General features: G+C 41.8%; 2 protein-coding genes across 4 annotated transcripts in view; both read right to left on the reverse strand.

Annotated features, from left to right (window-relative positions):
• Positions 1-367: 367 nt before the first annotated feature.
• Positions 368-3,599, reverse strand: EIF4EBP3 (eukaryotic translation initiation factor 4E binding protein 3). Its single transcript, XM_060635974.3, has 3 exons — positions 2,107-3,599; positions 871-1,044; positions 368-722 (listed from the first exon to the last, which is right to left on the reverse strand). Exons 1-3 carry the CDS (start codon positions 2,207-2,209, stop codon positions 694-696), a joined length of 306 nt encoding a protein of 101 aa, XP_060491957.1. The 5' UTR covers positions 2,210-3,599; the 3' UTR covers positions 368-693.
• A 3,338-nt stretch (positions 3,600-6,937) lies between these two features.
• ANKHD1 (ankyrin repeat and KH domain containing 1) overlaps positions 6,938-22,738 on the reverse strand; it is a 131,607-nt gene continuing 115,806 nt past the window's right edge. For 2 of the 3 annotated variants that reach the window (XM_060635932.2, XM_060635935.2), the window contains 9 exons: positions 21,129-21,585; positions 20,503-20,649; positions 17,880-18,029; positions 16,106-17,718; positions 11,789-11,965; positions 10,489-10,740; positions 9,752-9,927; positions 8,893-9,057; positions 6,938-8,626 (listed from right to left, as the gene is read on the reverse strand). In XM_060635932.2, coding sequence (XP_060491915.2) covers positions 8,567-8,626; positions 8,893-9,057; positions 9,752-9,927; positions 10,489-10,740; positions 11,789-11,965; positions 16,106-17,718; positions 17,880-18,029; positions 20,503-20,649; positions 21,129-21,585 — 3,197 coding nt within the window. In that variant the 3' untranslated portion in view covers positions 6,938-8,566. The remainder of the gene's footprint in view (positions 8,627-8,892; positions 9,058-9,751; positions 9,928-10,488; positions 10,741-11,788; positions 11,966-16,105; positions 17,719-17,879; positions 18,030-20,502; positions 20,650-21,128; positions 21,586-22,738) is intronic. The other variant, XM_060635934.2, reaches the window with a different exon arrangement.

Genomic DNA, 22,738 nt, shown 5'->3' on the forward strand with positions numbered 1-22,738 from the left:
GTTTTCAGTGTTGTAATAGGGGGCTGATCTTCAGAGGTGGGAGGCAGAAAAGGCATGGGGAGTGACTGGAGAAGGTGAAACCCTGGGGTAGTGCCTCTTTTTTCCCCCGCTTTGGAATAGATAGGGAGAGACTGCTGGAGAGGCCCAGTTACAGGAAGGCTGCTTCCTGGAAAGGCTGGAACAGCCCTTGGCTGGGGTCAGGCAATTGCTGTTGGGCGGCTCCTGTAGTCTGCCCCCATTGCCTGCCTCAGGCTCTGGAAGTGGGCCCAGTGACAGCTGGGAAGGGGCTGCTGATACTAACCAGGTCGCTGGGGCGCTCAGCTGTGTGGCTGACATGGCAAGGTCAGTGATGAGGAGAACACTGGAGTCAAGGCATTTCTTTGAATGTTTACTAAGCAGTCAGACAGTGACATACTCCATCCCTCAGTCCCAGCCTCAGTCCCTGATGACGGAGGGCTGGGAGCTGGGAGGAGTACCTATAGACCAAAGGGAAAGTAGAGCTAAGGGCTTGGCAAGTTGCCCACTCCTATCCCTGGTCTAGCTGCTTCAGAATTAAGGGAGGCCTGAAACCAACAAGTCACTCCCTTCCAAATTAGATGAGGCCAACTGGCGTTTGGAATACCCCAGGAAGAGGTGATGGCAGCAGCGGCATGAGGGACTCCTCTAACTCCACATGGGATCTTCTGCACTGGATCAGATGTCCATTTCAAATTGTGCGTCATCTGGAGAAAGAGAAGGCAGTTGGAATGGTTGCTGGGCTATAAGCTCAGCATCAGTGCAGAAGCCCCTCTCAGCATTAACCTCCCACTCTACTTCACAGGGGCATCTGGACTCCAGGCATTTCTTAATTTTAGGCCCTGCTTTCCTTACCGGGTATCTCTTCCTCTGTCTCCTTCTGCTCCTTCAGCTCCTCCAGCTTGGAGGGTGGGGCTGTTGGAGGAGTTGTGACCCCGGGAATCTGAGGGAGGCAGCAGGGGGGTGTCCGGGCAATGGGTGAGTTCTTGCACTCCAGCAGGAACTTTCGGTCGTAGATGATCCTGGTGCCTGTTGAGGGGTAGGGACTAGATAAGAGGCCAGAGCTTGGGTATGGAGCTATCTGGGGTGCCACACACAAGCCTTTTAGGAAACTGGGAGTCCTATTACCCCATGTATTAAAGGGCTAGTACTCTGCAGCCCAGCCAGGATCTTAGCTGACTAGCCTTCACGGCACTTTAAGACTTCCAGGTCTAACCAAGATGTGGTTAAGTGCCATAAGGCAAGTGGGATGCCCAGGGGCTTTTGGTTTAGGATAGGTTCAGGTCACAGTTCTAAGAGGAGCACAAAACCTGGGAGACTTCAGGTGGTTCAGGCTGTTCCTGTCTGGCTCTGCTGGCTCTGGAAATTCAGGGCTTCGGTGGGGGTGGGGGCCTTATCCCTTCAGGCAGTTGGATCAGGAAGCCAAATAACAATGTAAATTTAAAGGCGTTTCACCCCTGCTACCACCTGGGTTCTGATACGTGCAGGGAAAGGCTGTGTTCCTCTGGACAGCTGCTTTCCCCATGAGACACAGGGACATACTGTTCTTATCCTGACCCCTCCCAAGTCCTATCAGGCCCTGTCCCAGCCTAGAGGAACTTGGCCCCAATTCTGTCCTCAAAGGGCCTTACCCTGTTCTTGCCCCTCCCTCCCCTCAGCCTCCACGTGGCAGGAAACCCTGGGTCGGGAGCCCAGCAGCTCAAGATCCCAGGCAGCCAGCCCGAAGATCCTGGCCCCAACTGCCTGAGCCCAGTTGAGCCCGGCTGTAGCTGCTTTGCAAGACCTGGTGCTTCCTGCTGAGGCCACGCTCAGCTGGGGCTTCGGCTCCTACTCCCCGGCGGCAAAGTTGGGAGGGGCCGGTGAGCAAGGCACAGAGTCACCCGGAAGCTAGGCTCAAGGCCATGTTGCATCACTTTGAGGTTTCAGGGTACAGGGCTTCAGTTTCAAACATCTCTCAGCCCCTGCGGAAGCTACAACCTGCAGAGGGGCCTGCGAATGGAGTCCAAGACCTGCACCTCCGGCCCTCCCTCGAGTCGCACGCACGCGCTGCCCTGCCCAAAGCCCCCGGACCCCCCAGCCCGGCCCGCTGACCTCCTGGGGTAGTGGCGTATAGCGTGCCCCCAGGCGTGGTGCTGTAGTAGTCGGGCAGCCGGTCCCTGCCCCCGGGAATCGGGCAGCTCGTGGATGTGGACATAGCGAACGGGACAAGCAGGAAGGCAATCGGCTCGTGCAGAGGACGCGGAGTGCAGCTAAGTCTGAAGCGGACTCAGCAGACCACGTGCGGCCTCAGCAACAACACCAGGACGACGTCACGCCCGGGGCGGGCCACCAGCCGTCACTCAATCCGAGGGTCCCGCCCCACCCGGGAGAGCGCAAACCCGACGCGGAGAAAGCTGGAGAGCCTCAAACCCCAGGCAAAAGCCTTCATTTCCTGCCAGCGCATCACTGGCGGGTCTGACGCTGCTGCAGCCACTCAGCTGTTTACTATTTACGGTTTGAGCTGGGCGCCGGGACCAGTGACGTATGGCACACATTACTGCCATGTGTTAATTCATCCATTCCTCTCAACAGTTTTAGACAGTAAAGCACTATTATTAGCCACATTTTACAGGTGAGGAAACTAAAGCCCAGAGTGGTTAAGTCCCTGGTTCCGAGTCCTATCTTGTGGGAGGGGGAGCTGGGTTTCAGACCTGAGCATATCTGATTCCAGAGCCTGTGTCCTTCACAGCTGGTCACTGCCTCCCATCAGTCAACTACGGTATATAGGGTCAAAAGTGTCCCCATGGCCTGGTGCACAGCAAGAAGGGAAAGGTCAGGGAGGGAGAGTGGGCTTTTTGGAAGAAGTGATACCTGGACTGATTAAAGGATGAATAACTGTTGGGCGACAGGAGAGGCCTGTCCTTTCATCTCGCTGCCACAGCTAACCTCAGGAAACTAAAAAAGGGCAGGGGCTGGTGAGAAGAGCTTTGTCTTTAGCTCTCTGGAAAGGAAGATCAGAGAGGCTGGCCTTAGAAGATTTTTTGATGTAGGCACAGTGATATGAAAGGAGGCGGGAGAGAGGTGGTGGAAGAGTAAGTACTAAGCCTAGTACCTACATATACTAAAAATCTTGATTTGGGGCACCTCAGTTGGTTGAGCATCTGACTTTGGCTCAGGTCATGATCTCATGGTTAGTGAGTTGCAACCCCACATTGGGCTCTGTGCTAATAATGTGGAGCCTGCTTTGAATTCTGTCTGCCCCTCCCCTGCTAGCATACACTCTCTCAAAATTAAATAAACACCACAGAAAATCTTGATTTGATCCACTTCTCTTCTGACTTCCTCAAAAATCAGCATTACCACCTACCCCATTAAGTATGGACCACAGGACTTCCTGCATATATCAGTATTAATGTTACTTCAGTTCTGGCTTCATCTGATTTTCCCTTAGCTCTGATTTTTACACTCATTAAAAAAAAGTTGTATTTTAGGGGTGGCTGCTGGCTGGGTGGCACAGTCAGTTAAGCATCGGACTTCAGCTCAGGTCATGATCTCAAGGTTCCTGAGTTTGAGCCCCTCGTTGGGCTCTGTGCTGACAGCTTAGAGCCTGGAGTCTGCTTCAGGTTCTGTCTCCTTCTCTCTCTGCCTCTCCCCTGCTTGTGCTCTGTCTCTGTCTCTCTCAAATATAAAACATTGTTAAAAAATTAAACATTTTTTTTAAGTTGTATTTTAATAACTCAGTGCTTCTCAAATTTTAATGTGCACCTAAGATTCTGGTTTTTAATAAGATTCCAGGTGATGCGGTCCCTTAGGTCTGTAGGTCCTTAGAGTAACACTTCAGGTAGCAAGGATATGTATATTTTATTGTTTCCAAAATGTTTTCGAGTTTCTTACAAAGTGGTGTATGCCTAAAAGAAGTGTCTTGACAGTGCCGGAGGGTAAGGCTTGGGAGCAGATTGTGGGAAGCCGTCTATCAAAACTCAGCTTCTAAGTTGAGTGAGGTAAGTCTGGTTGGGGGAGAGAGGGATGGGCTGGAGGACAGTGAGACTGAAGGTGAAGATTCTAGCCTAGTGAAATGGAGTGGGCAGAAGGGCAGTGGCGGTAAGGATGGAGAGAAATGGACAGGAGGGGGGAAGATAAGATGATTGATTAAAGATGGAGTGAGGGTGAGGGAGCTAAGCTAGGATAATTACCAATCTTCTGACTTGAGAGCCTTGGTAGTATAACAGGGAAAACACGAGATGCCTATCTTACATTGGGGAATGCATAGTCTATGTGGAATGCTGAGCTGGAACAGCACAGTAAGGAGCTAGATATATGGGTCTGAAGCTCAGGGGGAGAAATCTGGGCTAGTGATTCACATCTGGGTGGAGTGAAATCCAGGAGTGTGGGATAAGATCACCTGGACAGAAGATACAGCCTACAAAGAGGCCTGAGCACATCACCAACATTTATTTAAGGGGTAGTAGAGGAAGGGGATTCACCAAAAGAGACTGAGAAAGACCAGTGCAAGGAGGAGACCTAGAAGAGAAGTGTTAAATGTTTTCAAGAAGGATCAGTGTGGAAGTGAGGTCACCCTTCTGTTAATTTCTACTACAAAGCAATAGCAACAGCTAATACTACTGTAATACTACTGCTAGGAGCTTAATTTTGAGGTGCTGTGTGCTTTAAGGGCTGGGGAACTAGAGACAGGTTGTTGGCTTGAGAGAGAAAGTCAGATATATCATGCATGCAGAGTCTCAACACTGACTTCCCATTAGAATATGGGAGTTTAAAACTAACAAGCAGGGGCGCCTGGGTGGCTCAGTCAGTTGGGCATCTGACTTCAGCTCAGGTCATGATCTCACAGTTCGTGGGTTCGAGCCCTGTGTTGGGCTCTGTGCTGACAGCTCAGAGCCTGGAGGCTGTTTTGGATTCTGTGTCTCCCTCTTTCTCTGCCCCTCCCCTGTTCATGCTCTGTCTCTGTCTCAAGAATAAATAAACATTAAAAAAACAAACAAAAAAAACACAACACAAAACCCAAAACAAAACAAAAAAATAAAACTAACAAGCAAAAAAGCCCTGCGCCCAGGCTCCAAGATGTGATTAAGCCTATAAGGGAGTATCAGGTCCCTGCTACCAGACAAAGTACTTTGGACTTATACCAATGCCATGAGGATAAAACAGGAGGTAAAACATAATCACAAAATAGGTTGGCAATCTGATGATAAGACTCATGATCCTGTTTTCCAAATCTGGTCTTGGAGCCCAGCCTTCTGTTCTTTATTGGAAGTGGTCTTAATACATATAAGTCTGGGTACTTAAAACCATCTTTCTCTCATTTATTTGCTACAGGAGAAAGTAAAGGTGAAGAATCTGCCCGATGGCAAATGGTGACAAATGTTTAAGGATGAACAGAAAACAGTGTTATCAGAGCCCCTCACCCCAGGACAGGGTCCACTGGGAAGACGTCACAACCAGCAACACTTCTTGGTAGAAGAGATCTAGGACTAGTTAGAGAACAACATGTTCAGAAGCTGTTTTCCTACAAGCTTATTTGCCACTTCCTGGGTTTATAGTGTGGTCCAAAGGTCTTAAACAGTGGGACAGAACCAGGTTTACTAACTATTCCTTTTGGTTTGGCTTGAAACTATAATATGACTAGCCTTTCCCCTTCTAGAAGCTTTGAGGATGAGAGGAGGATTTGGCCAGAACCTACAAGAACAGATGAAAATTGTAGTTCTGAGTCCTGAGATTTCTTACCTCTGGTTGGGAGAGGCCACCATTGGCTGTCCAACTCTCTTCTTCGTTCTGGTTAGCTGAGGTGATAGGATTTCCCCTTTGAGAGCAGGGACTGAAGGAAGCAGACTGGCCTATAAAAGGGCAAGTCAGCACACTGTAGCCACAATAGGTTTAAAGGGTCTTAAAACATCAATGATTTTATTGGTGGTCGAATTTTATTACATGAAATACTACTTGCAATAAGTGGGTCCAGAAACCTTGACGATATAGTTTTATTCCTTGAAAGAGCTGTTATTCTCATTCTGATGGGGTTTGATCTATGCCTCAGCAGGACATTTCTTAATGATTTGAAGTCTCACTATGAATGTGCAAGGTTTTCTTCTGCCTCTGTTAAAATCTCAAAATCAGTACTGTTCCCCACAATAGCAGGCTTCTGATTCCATGTGAGAACCAATGGTAGTGGCTCTCAAACCTCAGTAATGTAAACATTCTATTCGTTTCCAGTATTCCCATACCATATATCCATTTCACAAGAAAAAGGAGAAGTGTTAGCACTGAGAGACACTTTTGAGTTCATTTACGTTCAATTTTATTTTTAGATGAGGAAAGTGAAGCCCAGAAATGAAAAAGGACTTGCCTAAGGTCATAGAGCTTCAAGCGGCAGAAATGAAAACAGAATTTAGGCCTCTCTTATTCCACTGCACCCATGCTGCCTCCCCCCAAATCCCTTGTATATTTTGAAAGTAATTAAATTCTTACCTGAGCTAGGTTTAATCCAAGGTTCAGGTTGGTAAAATAGCAGTAAAGTAATGCCAGGAAGAGGCAAGACAGAGGAAGAAGAGATTATAGCAGGCAAAATGGGTTGGGGAGGAGGGATCCAAATAGAAAAGAACGCAGTGCTGGTAGGAGGGCAGGGAGGAGGGTATCCTGAGTAACTACTACCAACTGCACAGCTCCTGTTTCTTCCTAATCCTCCTAGGGGTTTCTCATAATTGTCCCCTCTACTCATGGATTATAGTTCCTGACCTGAGATAAAATTTCTTATCCTGTTATACTCAAGGTGCAGAAGACAGGGTTAAGGGCTCTCCCAGATAATTCAAATGTATTGTAAATTGTTAAGATAGGAAAAACATTTTTGTCCCACTGAATAATTTACTTAATATTATCTGTCACTAGCATATGTTTCACCAAGAGTAGTTTCATTCATTTTACTATTAGGTGATTTTTGTTGTTGTTGTTAGCGGTAAACACAAATAGCAAGATGTACAGGTGACCCAAGGGGTCTTTTGTCACCCTCAAGGTAAAGGCATCTCTTGAAAATACTTGATTTGGTTATCAAGCACTAAAAAAGCAGTAACTTCAACATGTGTGATACTTTTCAAATCCATTCAAAATAGAAAATAAGAAATGAGCTTAAAGACTCATATGTAAGGCGATATGGAAAACGAAAGAATCAGGTATGTCTAACACAGAACTTGGTGTGTCCCATTTAGTGGTGGCTTTAGGAGCCAGGGAGGTAAGATTAAGAACTCCTGTTGGTATGAAAGTTGAAAAGTGCTGCTTGTATGGTTCTGCTGCTAGTTATTTTAATTTTTTACATATTCTTCTTTGCCTTGATACATGTTTTGACTTCTCTATTGGCCTTACATTTTTTTGTTTTGTTTTGTTTTCTGGATTGCCTATCCATAAGACCAGGACACTCTACTATATTAAAACATGAATAAGTTGATGACTGTTCTTTTCAGAGGCTTGTTTTTCCTTCTCTATTGCATCAGATTCTTGGCATAGCCTATAGTTTGGCCAAAGCAATCCATTCTAGTGTTCCTGTGTTTAGCTTGTTAAACATATTGGCTCTTCATACTTGGGGCTGTGGAACTAAGTCCAGAATTAGTTACATATTTATAAACATTACTCTGCTGATTCAACAATACAACAGCATTACAGGAGGTATTCCCACCCACTCCTATGTCCCAACCCAAATAAAACATAAAACACTATAACAAAATAATCTTTAGATAAAAATCAGGGAGCACAAAAGGAACCTGAAGTTGATGATTTGGGTGTCCCTACGTTTGTTCAGTGTCACCTGATTGCAATCCTATTGTTCTTATTGACACTTGTGATCCATAAAGAGCTAAACTTCGCAAAGGCCTATCTGCTAAAGTCAGGTAAGACACATTGCAGGGGCTTAAAACTTTCCCACTTACAAAATGATAGGGAAGAGAACGAGAAAATAAGGAATGTTTAACACAGAACAGGTAGGTAACTAATCTTCAAAATGCTTTTTCAAGGCAGTCTAAAAATGATTTCCAAGCATAAAATGTGAGATGCCTGTTAGCAGTAGAGTATTAACAACTTGGTTCAATAGGATTGTGGATTGGGTAATACCTGCATGACCACTGAAAGGATCACACCCCACTTCTAAACACTGTTCATCTTTTTATTGAATATTCTGGTAAATATTTCACATTAATACAGGCTACATTAAGTAGAGCCACTATATGACAAGAAATTTACTCAACTTTTTCCTTTTAAGTATGTAAACAATTGTACATGTATTTACCACCCTAAAAGGTTGAAACATGTAATCATCTAATTCTCTTCTGCATACAAGTAGCATTCAGTATGTTTAGCCAAAGCACTAAGTTCAAAATGGCTAAACTAACCAGAGAACATAATCAGGTGGATAGGAAATCACTTTGTTCTTATACAATGGGCAATCAAATTTCCATTGCTAAGCCTCAGAGAGAATTTCTTAGTTAGGCACATTAAAAAAAAAAAAAAAAAATCCCCAGGGTTCTTCCAAGGTCATAGGTTTCTCAAACAAGGCTAAAGAGTAAGACCTTCTAACTTAGTTGACATATTTGAGATGCATGTTTCCAATATGAGGAGCCCACGTGCCAGGCCAAATCTGAAAAGGGGGAGGAAAAATTGGAATTTCTAATTAGGAATCTTTAGACATTTACAAAATGAATATATAAATGCAATGGCAATTCACTGTTTGTGCCTAGGAAGAATACACATACATGAGATAAAATGTTTAGTAGCATCATATAGATATCAAAAATCTTAATTCAGATGAAGGTGGTCGGATGTCATTTTGATATTTAGAATTTGTAATACCCAAAGAATTAAAAGAATGACATGTAAAATAAAAGAGCCTTAAGTCCATTTTACCTGCTGGGCATCAGTGCATTCAGTTGAATTTTGAATAACTTTTATCATAGGGTTCCAAGCAGGATCTGGGTTGTGAAGTCCATTAAACAAGGGTCCTCCGGGAACATCAGCAAGCTGAGGATGAGAGGGTATTATGGTGCCTCCATACATGGAAATTGGCAGACCCTATGATAGCAGAAAGAAAGGTTTAATCCTGAAGTGATTATAAAGGATGATTCCATAATACCAGCTTAGTTCTTTCTAATTTCCCTTCCTCCACAGAACTACAGAGGATCCTTTAAATACAGCATCATATGGTATTGAGAAATCAAAAGTGATAACCTGAAATAGCAACACTTTTCAACAATAAGAAAAAAACCCAACCAATGAAATCCAATAGCAAATCATCAGGAAATTTCCCAACTTTGATGAACACAGATAATACCCTCAACTTTTCCGTATTTTAGTTTCACCAATGAGCTTGTGCTGAGAAGAAGAGGGAAACCCTACTTGGTTGCCTACAGCCACAGTCTGGCTTTAGGGCAGTCAGAAAGTTCTGATAGCAGACAACAGGGCATTGGGGAGCTCACAGCCAACTTTGTAGAGGGGCAGAGGCCTCTCTCAAAGCTGTGGCAGCAAAACCCAAAGCTGAGAGGTCTAAATGTCTCAGGTTTTTTGAGAGGAGGGAAGCATCCTCAGCATAGTTTGAGGACAAACTACTGTAGCCAACATAACTTACTTTTGAAATTGGGCAAAAGATCTGGCTAAGTCATGGAAACAAACTCATTACACCAAAAGGGAGAATTATTTCAGTATAAGCTGTTCCTTAACATTGGCTGGCAAAGTGTTAACCACGTTACAATGATGTTTGTTGACTCACTTTAGAAAAATCCAGAAAACTGCTTGCCATAGGTTGATGAAAAATGTTAGAGGGGGCTACCATTCCAGAATCATCTCTCTCCATTGGTTGATGCTGGGAGAATGTGCTTGGGTCTGACAACTGTTGGTGCATTGGATGGTTTCCTATCACAGACTGTGACCAACCTGATAAGCCTTCTGGAAAGAAGAATTGAGGACAGGGTTTGATATTTATTTGGGTAAAATGACAAAATATTACTAATCTTTTTTTCATACTAAATTTTATCGAACTCATTCCTATGAGAAGCTCAGTGCATGTTCATGACAATCTTTGCAAGCCAAAAAAACCAGTTCCTGGAAAACTGGGTGAAGTCCTTTGAATACCCCAAATACTCTACCTAGTCCTTCAAAAGAGTAAATGCTCTCTAGAAGAACTCAAATGATTATCCCATTCTATATTGGAAAGCTTAAGAGGGAAAGGAAATATGCATTGAATCTTTTATGTCTATACTTATTATTATACATATTATATTATTATGTATAAAGGAAACTAACTTATTATTATACATATTATATTATTATGTATAAAGGAAACTAACATTCCAAACTCTGAAACTGAATTCTTCAAAGGTATATATACCCCTACTGATCATTAAGTGTAGGAACTAAGCTGTTTTGTTTTAAGGAACTAAGTTATGAGGGCAAAATCCCACAACTTACTTGAGCTATCCCTCCAGACAGAGGGCAAGGTAACTATACCTGACATAGCGTTGACACCAAATGACCAGATTCCACTGTGTCCAACAGGAGCGACAAAACTGGTCCCCACAGGGGCTTGTGCGACAGACCCTCCTTGCCGAATCCGGGCTAGTCTCTCTGTTCCAATGGGGGGAGGTATCTTTCGATCTTGACTGGCACTGCCTCCTTTTGGTTGGCCCAATGTAGGTGGGGCAGAGGTGGCTGAAAGAGGTGAAGATGATCCCGAAGAAACAGATGGAATAGGAGAGTCACCTGGTGGCAAAATATTTCTCTATTGTTTTATTACATTAAAAACTAATTATAAGAATATGAGAAACCTTGTTGGAAAGATCACAACACGGATTCTGTAAAGAAAAATTTCATTTTATAAGATCATTCAAATGAAAATATGTAAGTTGTATGAATATTTTGTTACTTCTGTGTATAGTGAGTATAAACAAATAGTCTAAAATTTTTTTTCCAGATTGATGAAAAAGCTAGAAGGAAGGCCTAGAATAGGAATAGGAATAATTCTTATTGTAGTTCTAAATAATCTTCTCAAAACATATATTGTACAATTATGTAAAACATAATTTTAAACTAACTCAAATGTGGCAATGTTTGTATAGTAACTAGCATATTGTCTGGAAAAAAGCTGGTGGCCCTCTATACTTGGCTGTTTTCTTTTGTGTCTTTCCACAACCCTTTTTCCTCCATAAGGAAGAAAGGTTAATGTTAGCAAATATCTTGGATTCAATTCATGACTTGGTTTCTTACTGGGATTCTCAGGTCATGGTGGTAATTTTCCTTGTCAAAAGGGCCAATACTCATTGACTATGTCATGATGCTTATTAAAAAATTGAATCCTGTTCAAGTACCGTTAGAACTTCATCTGTTCTGAATGTTGCAATAACTAAGAATAAAGGAATACTGTCACTTATAAATGGCACTATCATATGGTTTCTAAAATATAAAAATAAACTAAGAAATCATACCAAACTGAATAGATACATGAATTGACTTCTTTGCAGACTTAAGAAATTATTTTGCAATACTATCCTCAAAGGGTCCTTCCTTTTATAAAACTACTTGTAGTAATTCTTCTCTTGATTCTTGACCCTTCTCAAGTTTTTTATCCCACAAATGACTGATAACTTTTGACATGACTGCAGTACAAACCTTTGGTATCTGCATACCATCATACCATTGACTTTAGTTTACTAAACTTTAGTTTACTGAAGTTACTATGCAGAGTTCCCTGAGACAAATGGTTAATAACTTATTCAAGACTCTTTGGGAAGAGTTTCTCCAGGATTCCTACATGAGTTTGAGGCGCTTGTCCAAGGATGGGGAGAAAAATGTTGTCTGTTGAAACTTGGAGTCCCAACAGGAGCAGGCCCTTGCAGGAAAACCCGAGTTCCTGGTATGCCGGAAAAACTCGTCAGGGGAGCAGAAGAGGAAGATGGGGAGCTGCCGGATGGGTCAATGGATGGTAAGCCTGAAATAAAACAGGTCCAGACATCAAATCAGCCAAGGCTTTAACACGGAAAGCCCTAACTTTACTTAATTCCTTTTTAAAAAAGAAGAAAGCATACAGTTTACTTTTGTAGATCACAGCAAAATAATCCATTTATGTGACACTGTATTATGGCCCAAACCCATTTTTTTCTTGCAGTCCAGAAGAATATCACTAAACAGCACTAAATATAGAAGAGTGCAATGTTTTTGTTGTTGTTTTGAGAGTGCACAGGAGCAGCAGGGGGTGGGGAAGAGGCACAGAGAGAGAGAGAGAGAGAGAGAGAGAGAGAGAGAGCGAGCGAGAGCGAACCCCCTGGGGATTCTCTCTTTCCCTCTCTCTCTGCCTCTCCCCTGCTTGAGCACTCTCTCTCAAAATAAATAAATAAACATTGGGGAAAAAAAAAAAAAAAAAAAGAATGGCAATCACCTGGGGGCTCCTGGGTGGCTCAGTTGGTTAAGTGTTGGGCTCTTGATTTCTGCTCATGATCTCAAAGTTGTGAGGTTGAGCCCTTGTGTTGGACTCTGCGCTGTCAGCGCAGAGCCTGCTTGGGATTTTCTCTCTCCCTCCCTCTCTGCCCCTCCCCTGCTCATTCACTCTCTCAAAATAAATAAACATTAAAAAAAAAAAAAAGGCAATCACCTGGAATAATGTTCTGGATAAATCTCAAAGCTTTCACTAGAGGGGACATACAATGAGAGCATGCTGTGACTAAGTGGTCCCCATCAGTAACTTCTGCTTTTCCTTTTGTGGAAAATCTAAAAGTATAGCTGTTCATCTACATAAATACAGTTGTCTCCTACGGAAGATGAATAACACAATCTACCAATGTTTCCTTCCTAATGAGGAAAAGCATACTATTAAAGATAAGTATTCCATCTGATACAAAAAAATCAACAGTTGCAAACTATATCAAAGTTTCTATCTAGTTTGTGTAAATCTGAATTCAGCAGTCTTCTCAAATGCCACTGCTGTTTCTAGAGAATGCATCGGGGAAAGGGAACAGGTGTGTGCAAAAGGATTATACGTACTCATTTCAGGAAAAAATAGTTAAAATCAACATAAAAAAACTGTCAAACTTCTCTCAAGCAGTTCTTCATCCATTTAAAGTATATGGTTCAAAGGCTTTTAGCAGATTCACAGAGTTGTACAACCATCACCGCAATCAATTTTAGAACAGTTTTGTCTTCCCTAAAGGAAACTCTGCACCATTACCTGTAACTCCCCATCGTCCTTTACTCCATATCCCCACCTTTAAGCAACCACAGTAGATTTACCTATTCTGGAAATTTCATATAAATAGAATTATACAGTATGTGATCTTATTGTGACTGCCTTTCTTTCACTTAGCATCAGGTATTCAATGTTCATCAATGCTGTAGCATGCATCAGTACTTCATTTCTTTTTACTGCTGACTAATAATCCCATTATATCAATACACTACATTTTGTTTTATATTTATCAGTTGATGGACTGTGGGCAATTTCCACTTTTGGGTTATTATGCTGCTATGAGCATTTGTGTACCAGTTTTTTTGTGTAGATATAGGTTTTCTGTTGGGGAGACCTAAGAGTGGAATTACTGGATCGTATGGTACCCTTGTGTAACTTTATGAGGAATTGTCAAAAACTGTTTTTTTCAAGTTGCTATGTTACTTTGAATTTCCACTGGCAACATTTGAGGTTTCCAATTTCTCCACATCCTTCTCTATTTTCTTCAGTATTACTATTTCTTACCTGTGAAACAACCAGGAGAGTAACTATATCCATGAAAGAAGAGAAACAAAAGAAGCCATACAGGCAGTTAAGATATAAGGCCAAGCTGGGGCGCTGTGGCTCAGTCGGTTAAGCGTCCAACTTCTGCTCAGGTCATGATCTCACAGTTCATGGGTTCCAGCCCTGCATTCGGCTCTGTGCTGACAGCTCTGAGCCTAGAGCCTGCTTCGGATTCTGTGTCTCCCTCTCTCTCTGCCCCTCCCTGCTCATGTTCTGTCTCTCTCAGTCTCTCAGAAATAAATAAAAAAAGTAAATAAATACATAATATATATATATGTATATGTAAACATATATAGCCAGGCTTAGCAATCCTGGACCCCAGAGGGAAGGTCCAGGATTAATGCTTGCTTTCTAAAAAAATGATTATTTTTTTATTAGCAATAAATAATTTTGATGTTTTAGATCTAAATAATTAAGGTTCCCAAACCTTGTTTTCTACCAAACTAGATAGCAGATATCCTTGATTTTTTTCTTTTGTCTAGAATTTCATAATCTGTACATCTTCTGGGAGGCAGCATGTGGAATGCAAAGAGCTCAAACATGAGAATATGAGAGTTCTGAAGTCAAACTGGCTAAGGCATTCAGAATTCACATGTCAGTGCCAGTCAAGTCAAAGATAAATGCTTTCTACACTGATTGCCTGAGCACTGGCAATGAGTTCTTCTTTCACCCTGTGGGTGGCCTTTGAAAATCTTTTAGTTTCCTCCAAACAAAAAGTGAAAACAAATATCTATTTATAGAAAAAAATAAAAAATTAAGAAAAAAAATCCTAGAGAACATTTGGACCACAGTTGATCTTATGTAGGCTTATATATTTACTTGAAAGATGATATAGGGGCGCTTGGGTGGTTCAGTCAGTTAAGCGTTCGGCTTCAGCTCAGGTCATGATCCCACGGTTCGTGGGTTTGAGCCCCGCATCAGGCTCTGTACTGACAGCTCAGAGCCTGGAGCCTGCTTTGGATTTTGTCTCTGTCTCTTTCTCAAAAGTGAATAACATTGAAAGAAAGAAAGAAAGAAAGAAAGAAAGAAAGAAAGAAAGAAAGAAAGAGAAAGAAAGGAAGGAAGGAAGAGAGGGAGGGAGGGAGAGAGGGAGGAAGGAAGGAAGGAAGGAAGGAAGGAAGGAAGGAAGGAAAGAAGGAAGGATGATATAACAGCTGTCTTCCTGAAAAGACAAGTAAATAAAAGCATACCTGAAATGAAAATTAAGGTTACACCATATCCATAAACTTCCAGATTTAAACACCATAGGTCAGTTTGTAATAAACAAAAAGGAAGGCTGGGTTATGAAAGACGGTTTTCTCACTGGAAGGAAAATGCTACGAGGCAACAGAGCCTCTTACACCATTCTATGTCAGTTGCAATTTCTAATTTGTTTTTCAGAATAGTGCACATTAGACTCAAATTTGGCTCTTTGACTCTGGAAAAAAGACGGGTTTTCTAAATATATCCAAGTCAATACTAGACTCATATCTATATCTTTCTTATAACGCCTCAGCAGCTAATTTGTAATTTCAAAAAACCAAAGAGCTGAATCTAAGTTGGTCTTTTTACATTAAGAGCCCACAAATGACTGGATCTCTAATAATAATATTAACATTGAGCCTGAGCACCCAAGACTGAAATATTGTAGAATATTTCAAAGAATAATGTAGGTTATGGACTGGTACCTAAACGCTTCTGTAACACAAACTTTTTAAATCTGAGAAATGCAAACATTCATGATGATTTTAAAAACGTCTATAAATTTGAAATCCTTGAAGTATCCTGAGTCCCTTTTTATTAATATCATTATACCAATTCTTAGAAAATGGACTGACACAAGGTATAACCTCCTTGCTATGAGGGACAGAAACATCAGATAGGCCATATAAGGCAGCTCACTGTATGTGAGTGATTATCTACAGCTATATTGCTGCCCCCTCAAACAGCAATCATTAAAGGGTCTTTAGTATTTATGACACAGTCTTTTTTCTTTCTTTTTTAATTTTTTAAATGTTTATTTTTGAGAGAGAGAGAGAGAGAGAGAGAGAGAGAGAGAGAAAGAGAGAGCGTGAGAAGGGGAGGCACAGGGGCAGAGAGAGAAGAGACACAGAACTGGAAGGAGGCTCCAGGCTCCATGCTATCAGCACAAAGCCCAACACAGGGCTCAAACTCACGAACTGGGAGATCACAACATGAGCGGAAGTCAGAGGCTTAACCAAATGAGCCACCCAGGCGCCCCGACACAGTCTCATTTCTTTAAGATCATGTGATATGATGTACAAAATAAGTGCCTTATTATCTTGAAGGATTCAATTACACTTAAGAGCCCCATACTGAACTGCAGTAATAGTTATAATAACTTACCAACTGGACTAGTAGAAACTCGCTGGGAAGGTGGTCTGAAGCCAGGTGCCTTGGAGTTGTCAGGGTGCACGTTTTCCAAGTGTCCAAGTACAGAGTTACCCAGGAATGCTGACTGAACAGTGAAAGAGGCATCTGCAGCAACTCGAGAGGACAGCGGCCCATCTCCCCAACCCTGGTTAGCAGGCACCTGACTGCTATCAAAAAGACTACTGAAATGATTGAAAAGTGTGGCCGGGCCGAATGTAGGTGGCAAAGATTTATTTGCTGGGTTAATGTGCATCTGAGAGCCATTCATAATGTTCATGGCTGAAGAAAGCTGCACTGCAGCCGGTGGGCCTTGAGGTGGTGTCAAAGGAACTGGATTTGTAACAAAAATAGACTGGGGATCCTGGTGTATGGTTGCATTTGGTACCACTGAGTAAAAAGAACCTCTGGGCTGCATTCGATGAGAAACTCGAGGTGCTGGTACAGCTAACTGAGGTAAGTTATTGGTGTCCTGATTATCAGCAGCAACCAATCTGGGTGATGCCAAAGTCAATGGAGCAGGTTCTGAGTTGGATGCGAAAGGCATGGACATAGGACTTAAGTCAGATCCGCTGGGTGGCTGTGCCTCCTCCTGTGTGTTAGTGGAGGGAGGAGCGGGGCTACTGGATGGGTGAGTTTCTGGAGCTCCTGGGGTGTTGCTGGCAGAGCTACTGCAACTATTTGCAGTTGAAGATGGGGTGCACAGGTTGGCCATGGGCTGCTCCTGTGTGGACGCTTTCTCTTTGGGGGGTGGCATGGCAGGGAAAGACTCCATTTTTTGTGAAGAAAGCTGTGTTTGAGGAGTACTCGCAGGCAGAAAGGTGGTGGGAACCTGCCCGCTGGGGATAGGTGCAGAGGAAACAGAAGGCAGGGAACTACAAGTGCTCGTCACAGAAGAGATCACTGTTGCTGGAGGGCTCGTTTTAGGCACACAGGCAAACAACTGCTTTCTGACCGATGAAGGAGTCCGGGTATTAGTCACACACAGCTGCTGGCTGGCAGCAACTACGGAAGAGACAGTGATAGGACAACTGGCAGTAGCTAGCCCCGCAGACTCTGAGGGTAAGACAGTCCCGTTCTGGTTCGGTAGACGGCCTGAATTATTATGCTTTGGAGAGCTGTTTGTGTTGCCAGGATTCACAGGTCTCACTGGGAATGGTCCCCAAGTGTTGGGAGAGGGTGAAAAGGTTCCTCCAAATTGGGCCATGGGTAAGCGAGGATGCCGAATCTGTTGCATAGTCTGAGCAGCCAGCAGGGCAAAATGAGGGTGGGGATAAGCCAAGGGTAGAGAAACTGGGAAAGAAGAACGTACGTTTGTTGGAACGTTCTTGTTAAGTTTATTAGTGGGCTGGAACGTAGATAATGTTGTCGCCTGTGACGTAACGAGAGCTGGAGCACCCAAAGGAAATGTGTTTTTACTGGAAGCTGATGTGGTGCCTACTCCAGATGAGAAGTTTGCATGGATGGACTTGGTGCTGGCAGGTGTTCTGATATGATTTTTAGGAATCAAGTCTTCCAGTTCCTTAGCGGGATCTTGAATAAGTGCATTGATAAGCTGAACCGCATACCTGGTTGATTCCGTACCACCCCTGGGGAGAAAACCAACAAAACATAAAAACAGGATCAAAGAGATAAAAACAGAGGTCATTTTAACCTTAAAATTCTTGATTGTGCCATGCGTAACACAAGGATGCTTCTAAAAACATTTAATTTCCATACAGAACTACTAATATACATTTTCCACAATTACCTTATTGTGATCATTCTCTCGCCATTCTTATCTTTTTGTTTATCCACATCAATATGGGCTCCAGTAACATCTTGTATTGCAGTGATGTTGCATCCTCCTCTTCCCATTATCCTGGAAACCACGGAAGCTGGAACAGACAATTTCTTTGACCTATAAAATGAAGACTTATGAGTTTATGAAACAAAACATGAGCTTATGAAAACAAACGTCTTTACTCAAAAAGATGTCTCAGCTAGTATGCTCATGTAGAATAATATGTCTCAAACCTTAAAGGGGAAATTACTATAAATTTTCGTTTAGGAAACTGACTCCCTCTCATATTGAATTTAACTTAGTGAAAATAAATATTACTTTGTCATTTAAAACAAAATTATATTTTAAATAACTCATGATCGGGGCGCCTGGGTGGCACAGTCGGTTAAGCGTCCGACTTCAGCCAGGTCACGATCTCGCGGTCCGTGAGTTCGAGCCCCGCGTCAGGCTCTGGGCTGATGGCTCGGAGCCTGGAGCCTGTTTACGATTCTGTGTCTCCCTCTCTCTCTGCCCCTCCCCCGTTCATGCTCTGTCTCTCTCTGTCCCAAAAATAAATTCAAAAATTTCAAAAAACGTTGAAAAAAAAAATTAAAAAAAAACAAACTCATGATCTAAGCATTCCAATCTGCTGAAAACATCACACATCAACTAAACAGCAATGACCATATGGACTGACTTTTTCTAAACGAAAACAATGCATAACATACTATTAAACTTCATACCAAGTAAGAGAGACCAGCTTATCAATATCAGTAATTTATACTTAGCAATAGCAAGTATAAATGCAGTTCAGGTTTGAACTACATAAAAAGCAACCCACAAGTGGAGCCTGGGACTTGACTTCCACTTACATGTGAGCTGAGCAGAGCCGAGAGATGACCAGAGGCTGATCTTGGGATCTAATAAGATGGCCTGGCCTGGCCTGGCTGTCCCTAAGGACTATCAAAGAAACCCAGTGTTTGCTGGCAGAAGCACTTTTTAAGTAAAGCAGAACCAGATGAGAGCGACACCCATTATTTTCAAGTGCTCAGTGCTGGGCCCCAGGATTCCCCTTTTCAAGGAGGGACCTTCAAACTTGAATTATTCCATCTAGAAGAATATCAGAGGCAGCCCTTAAAATACTCTTCATGCTCAAAATTTATTATCTTAATGCTGGGAAGAATATATTCGGGTATTCTGAAAGCTAGAGCATAGACTAGGCTACATGCTGTGAGTAACATTTAAATCGATCTGATCATCAGGTGTGTATCACTTCTATTGTGCCAAGACTTCTTTCTGTTTGCATTTAATGGACACAAACTTCAAAAACAATACAGAATAAAAGCCCAGACATTTCAGTCCTTTGGTGACTTAATATGATTTGATATACATTAGCATTTCTGTATCTTGTCCTGATTCCCTGTTGTAAAGTATGAACAGAGGCTAAAAGTATCATGTGGATTGTATAAAACATTTGAAAGCTGTGGCCTGTCTGCTTTTATTCATTTCTCCCATCCTAGCTTAAATATAAACACTGTGACTGAAGGTGCAGTAAAACCTTGGATTGTGAGTAACTTGTTCTGCAAGTGTTCTACAAGATGAGCAAACATTTCTTTCTTTCTTTTTTTTTTTTTTTTTTAATGTTTATTTATTTTTGAGAGAGACAGAGACAGAATGCAAGTGGGTTAGGGGCAGAGAGAGAGGGAGACACAGAATCTGAAGCAGGCTCCAGGCTCTGAGCTGTGAGCACAGAGCCCTATGAGGGGCTCAAACTCATGAGCTGTGAGATCATGACCTGAGCTGAAGTCAGACGCTCAACCAACTGAGCCATCCAGGTGCCCCTAGATGAGCGAAGATTTCTAATAAATTTTAACTTGATAAACAAGCCATGTCCTGCAATATGAGTAGTATGTGATACCAAATATCACATGATCACAACTGAGCCAATGGTTCTTGAAATTCACTTTGATATACACAGGCTTTAGATGACAAGCATGTTTCTGGGATGAATTATGCTCTCAAACCAAGGTTTTACTGTACTTTTCTTTCTTCTTTCCTTTTCTTTCTTTCTTTTTTGAGGGTGAAGGTAGTTTTATTTTAATTTTATGGGCTCTTTTTCCCCCTTATCGGGATAGCAACTGCACTAGTTAATAGCAGCTAGCCAGTTCTTTAGGATATGTGGTTCTCTAGTGAAGCCTAACTTTATTTAAACACTGTATACAGATAAATTTGATTGTTTGAACCAAAATGGGATCATTAAACAAACCTTGTAGTCCTCACTAATAACATTGTGATTTTCCTGTCAAACGTAGAATCTTCCCTGTAACAAGCTTGTGACCATTTTGTATGGTGTATCTGGAAACATCTGTAGATGTTAAGTTTTAATAAAACATTTTTTGTTATTGTAAAGCCAACATTTTTTTGTGTCATATAAGATATATATGCAAAATTTACATATGGCTTCTCATTTTACTTTCGCCTACTCTGGATTTAGTGTGGCACAAATAATAACCACATTCAAATGACTCACTAATTAACTGGGTAACTACCTCATTAGATAGAACTTACATGGTCTATGAAAGTTAAAAAGATAAGACTAATTTCTACTTACCTTCGTACAACTTCTTTCCACCCTTCTTCTCTTTTCTGTCCCCTTTTGGGGCTAGTCAGATTCAGCTTTATGTTAGGAGAACTTAATGGCAATGGCACTGACTTATAGCTTGTTGATAAGGAATTAGTATTTGTTTCACTTTCAAGTCTGAGAAGAAAGAATTATCAAGTCCAATAAAACACATTTTAAGATAGAAACTCAAGAGACTATTCATTTATACACAAAGTTACATTGAAATATTTGAATTAAAATTTGGCACATCAAATTATCAACAATTCGGAAAGGCAGAAATAGGACAAAGAGTTCATCATCTACTTTAGTATTTAAATGGACTCAGAAGCTCAAAGTTGGGCTACGATCAATAAAAATGACACATTTAAAATAAAATCAAGGTATGCTAACTTTTTCAGCTTCAAAATTGAATCATAAACATCTCTAAAAATCTCACTTTATAACGTGCACATGATTAGGATATTAGTGAATTTCAGGTTTGAATACTGCAGTCAGGCAATGTGGTAGCCTTACATTGTGTAACGTAATTTGTGCTAAAAAATGTACTTTAAATTCTTGCGCCAGGCACGAGAAAGGAAAGGTGGATGGAGAGTGAACAAACCAGAAAAATTTACCGTGTTTGAGTTTTGGAAGTGGCATTACTTGTCTTTTCTTCTTGGGAATGGAGAAGAAGTGATGGGTATCTCCTATCACTGGAGGAATTCACATCCATGGTGAAATTGAACTCTTGGCTTTTACCGCCGCTGCTACTCTCACTGTTGCAGTCTGTGCTGTCCAAGTTGTCGGAGTCACTATTCCCACCTGTACCACCACCTCTGGGTTCTCCGTTTATTTTATTTTTATCAGCTTTCTGCTGTGCCAAGGGTATGTGTTGTTCTGGTAATATTAAATGTGCAGTGGGAGGGGTCTCCTTTGTTTTGTTCTTCTTATTTTTCCGATTGGTGCTGGGGGTCGTCACCACATTGGCCCTTTTTTTCCCAAACACGTTTGTAAATGTGGCAGATGTTGCAGAGATTCCAATGGTGGTGGTGGTGGTTGCACTAGGAGGGTCTATGGGAACTTCTTGCTCCACTGAAATTAGCAAAAGGATAAAAATCACACTGAGAGCACAGAACTCAGAACAAGTTGTGACAAGATATACATAATAATTCAGAGTAATTCACTTCCTTAAGTCATATTTTCCTTTCATCAGTATTCACTAGTAAATAAAGAAATCTTTATTGTTGTTAGAACAAAAGCACTATATCATATTTTGATGTGTAACTTGGTATAAAACATTCACACTATAACATTCTTTTTTTTTTTTTAAGTTTTTATTTATGTATTTAAGTAATCTCTACACACAACGTGGGGCTCGAACTGATAGCCCTGAGATCAAGAGTTGCATGCTCTTCCGACTGAGTGGGCCAGGTGCCTCTTATACCATAACATTCTTTTTTTTTTAAATATGAAATTTATTGTCAAATTGGTTTCCATACAACACCCAGTGCTCATCCCAACAGGTGCCCTCCTCAATGCCCATCACCCACCCCCCATCAACCCTCAGTTTGTTCTCAGTTTTTAAGAGTCTCTTATGTTTTGGCTCCCTCCTTCTCTAACCTCTTTTTTTTTTTTTTTCCTTCCCCTCCCCCATGGGTTCCTGTTAAGTTTCTCAGGATCCACATAAGAGTGAACACATATGGTATCTGTCTTTCTCTGTAGGACTTATTTCACTTAGCATAACGCTCTCCAGTTCCATCCATGTACCATAACATTCTTAAGATCTGAGGTGTTAGTCCCACGAGTTAACCAAAACTCACAATACTGTTTGAATTCAGGGAAATTTTTAGTCTGACTACTGTAGATAATGCTGCTGTAAACACTGGGGTGCATGGATCTCTTTGAATTAGTAGCTAGAGAGTATTATGCTAAGTCACAGAAACACGAATACCATATGATTTCACTTATATGTGGAGTTTAAGAAACAAAACAAATGAGCATAGGGAAAAAAAGAGAGGCAAACCGAGAAACAGACTCTTAACTATAGAGAACAAACTGATGGTTACCAGAGGGGAGGTCAATGAGGGAAGGTGGTGGGGGGATGTGGTAAATGGGTGATGGGGATTAAAGAGTGCACTTGTTGTGATGAGTCCCAGGTAATGTGTGGAAGTGTTCAATCACTAAATTGTATATCTGGAACTAATATTACACTGTATATTAACAAACAGGAATTTAATTAAAAATT

The sequence above is a fragment of the Panthera onca genome, chromosome A1, assembly GCF_046562875.1.
Source record: "Panthera onca isolate mPanOnc1 chromosome A1, mPanOnc1 haplotype 2, whole genome shotgun sequence".
NCBI classification, from domain to species: domain Eukaryota; kingdom Metazoa; phylum Chordata; class Mammalia; order Carnivora; family Felidae; genus Panthera; species Panthera onca.

Coding starts and splice junctions, on each gene's coding strand:
- EIF4EBP3 (XM_060635974.3), bottom strand. CDS start 2,209: ATGTCCACATCCACGAGCTGCCCGATTCCCGGGGGCAGGGACCGGCTG. Junction 1,045..2,106: donor ATACGCCACTACCCCAGGAG/GTCAGCGGGCCG, acceptor ACCCCTCAACAG/GCACCAGGATCATCTACGAC. Junction 723..870: donor GACAGAGGAAGAGATACCCG/GTAAGGAAAGCA, acceptor CTCTTTCTCCAG/ATGACGCACAATTTGAAATG.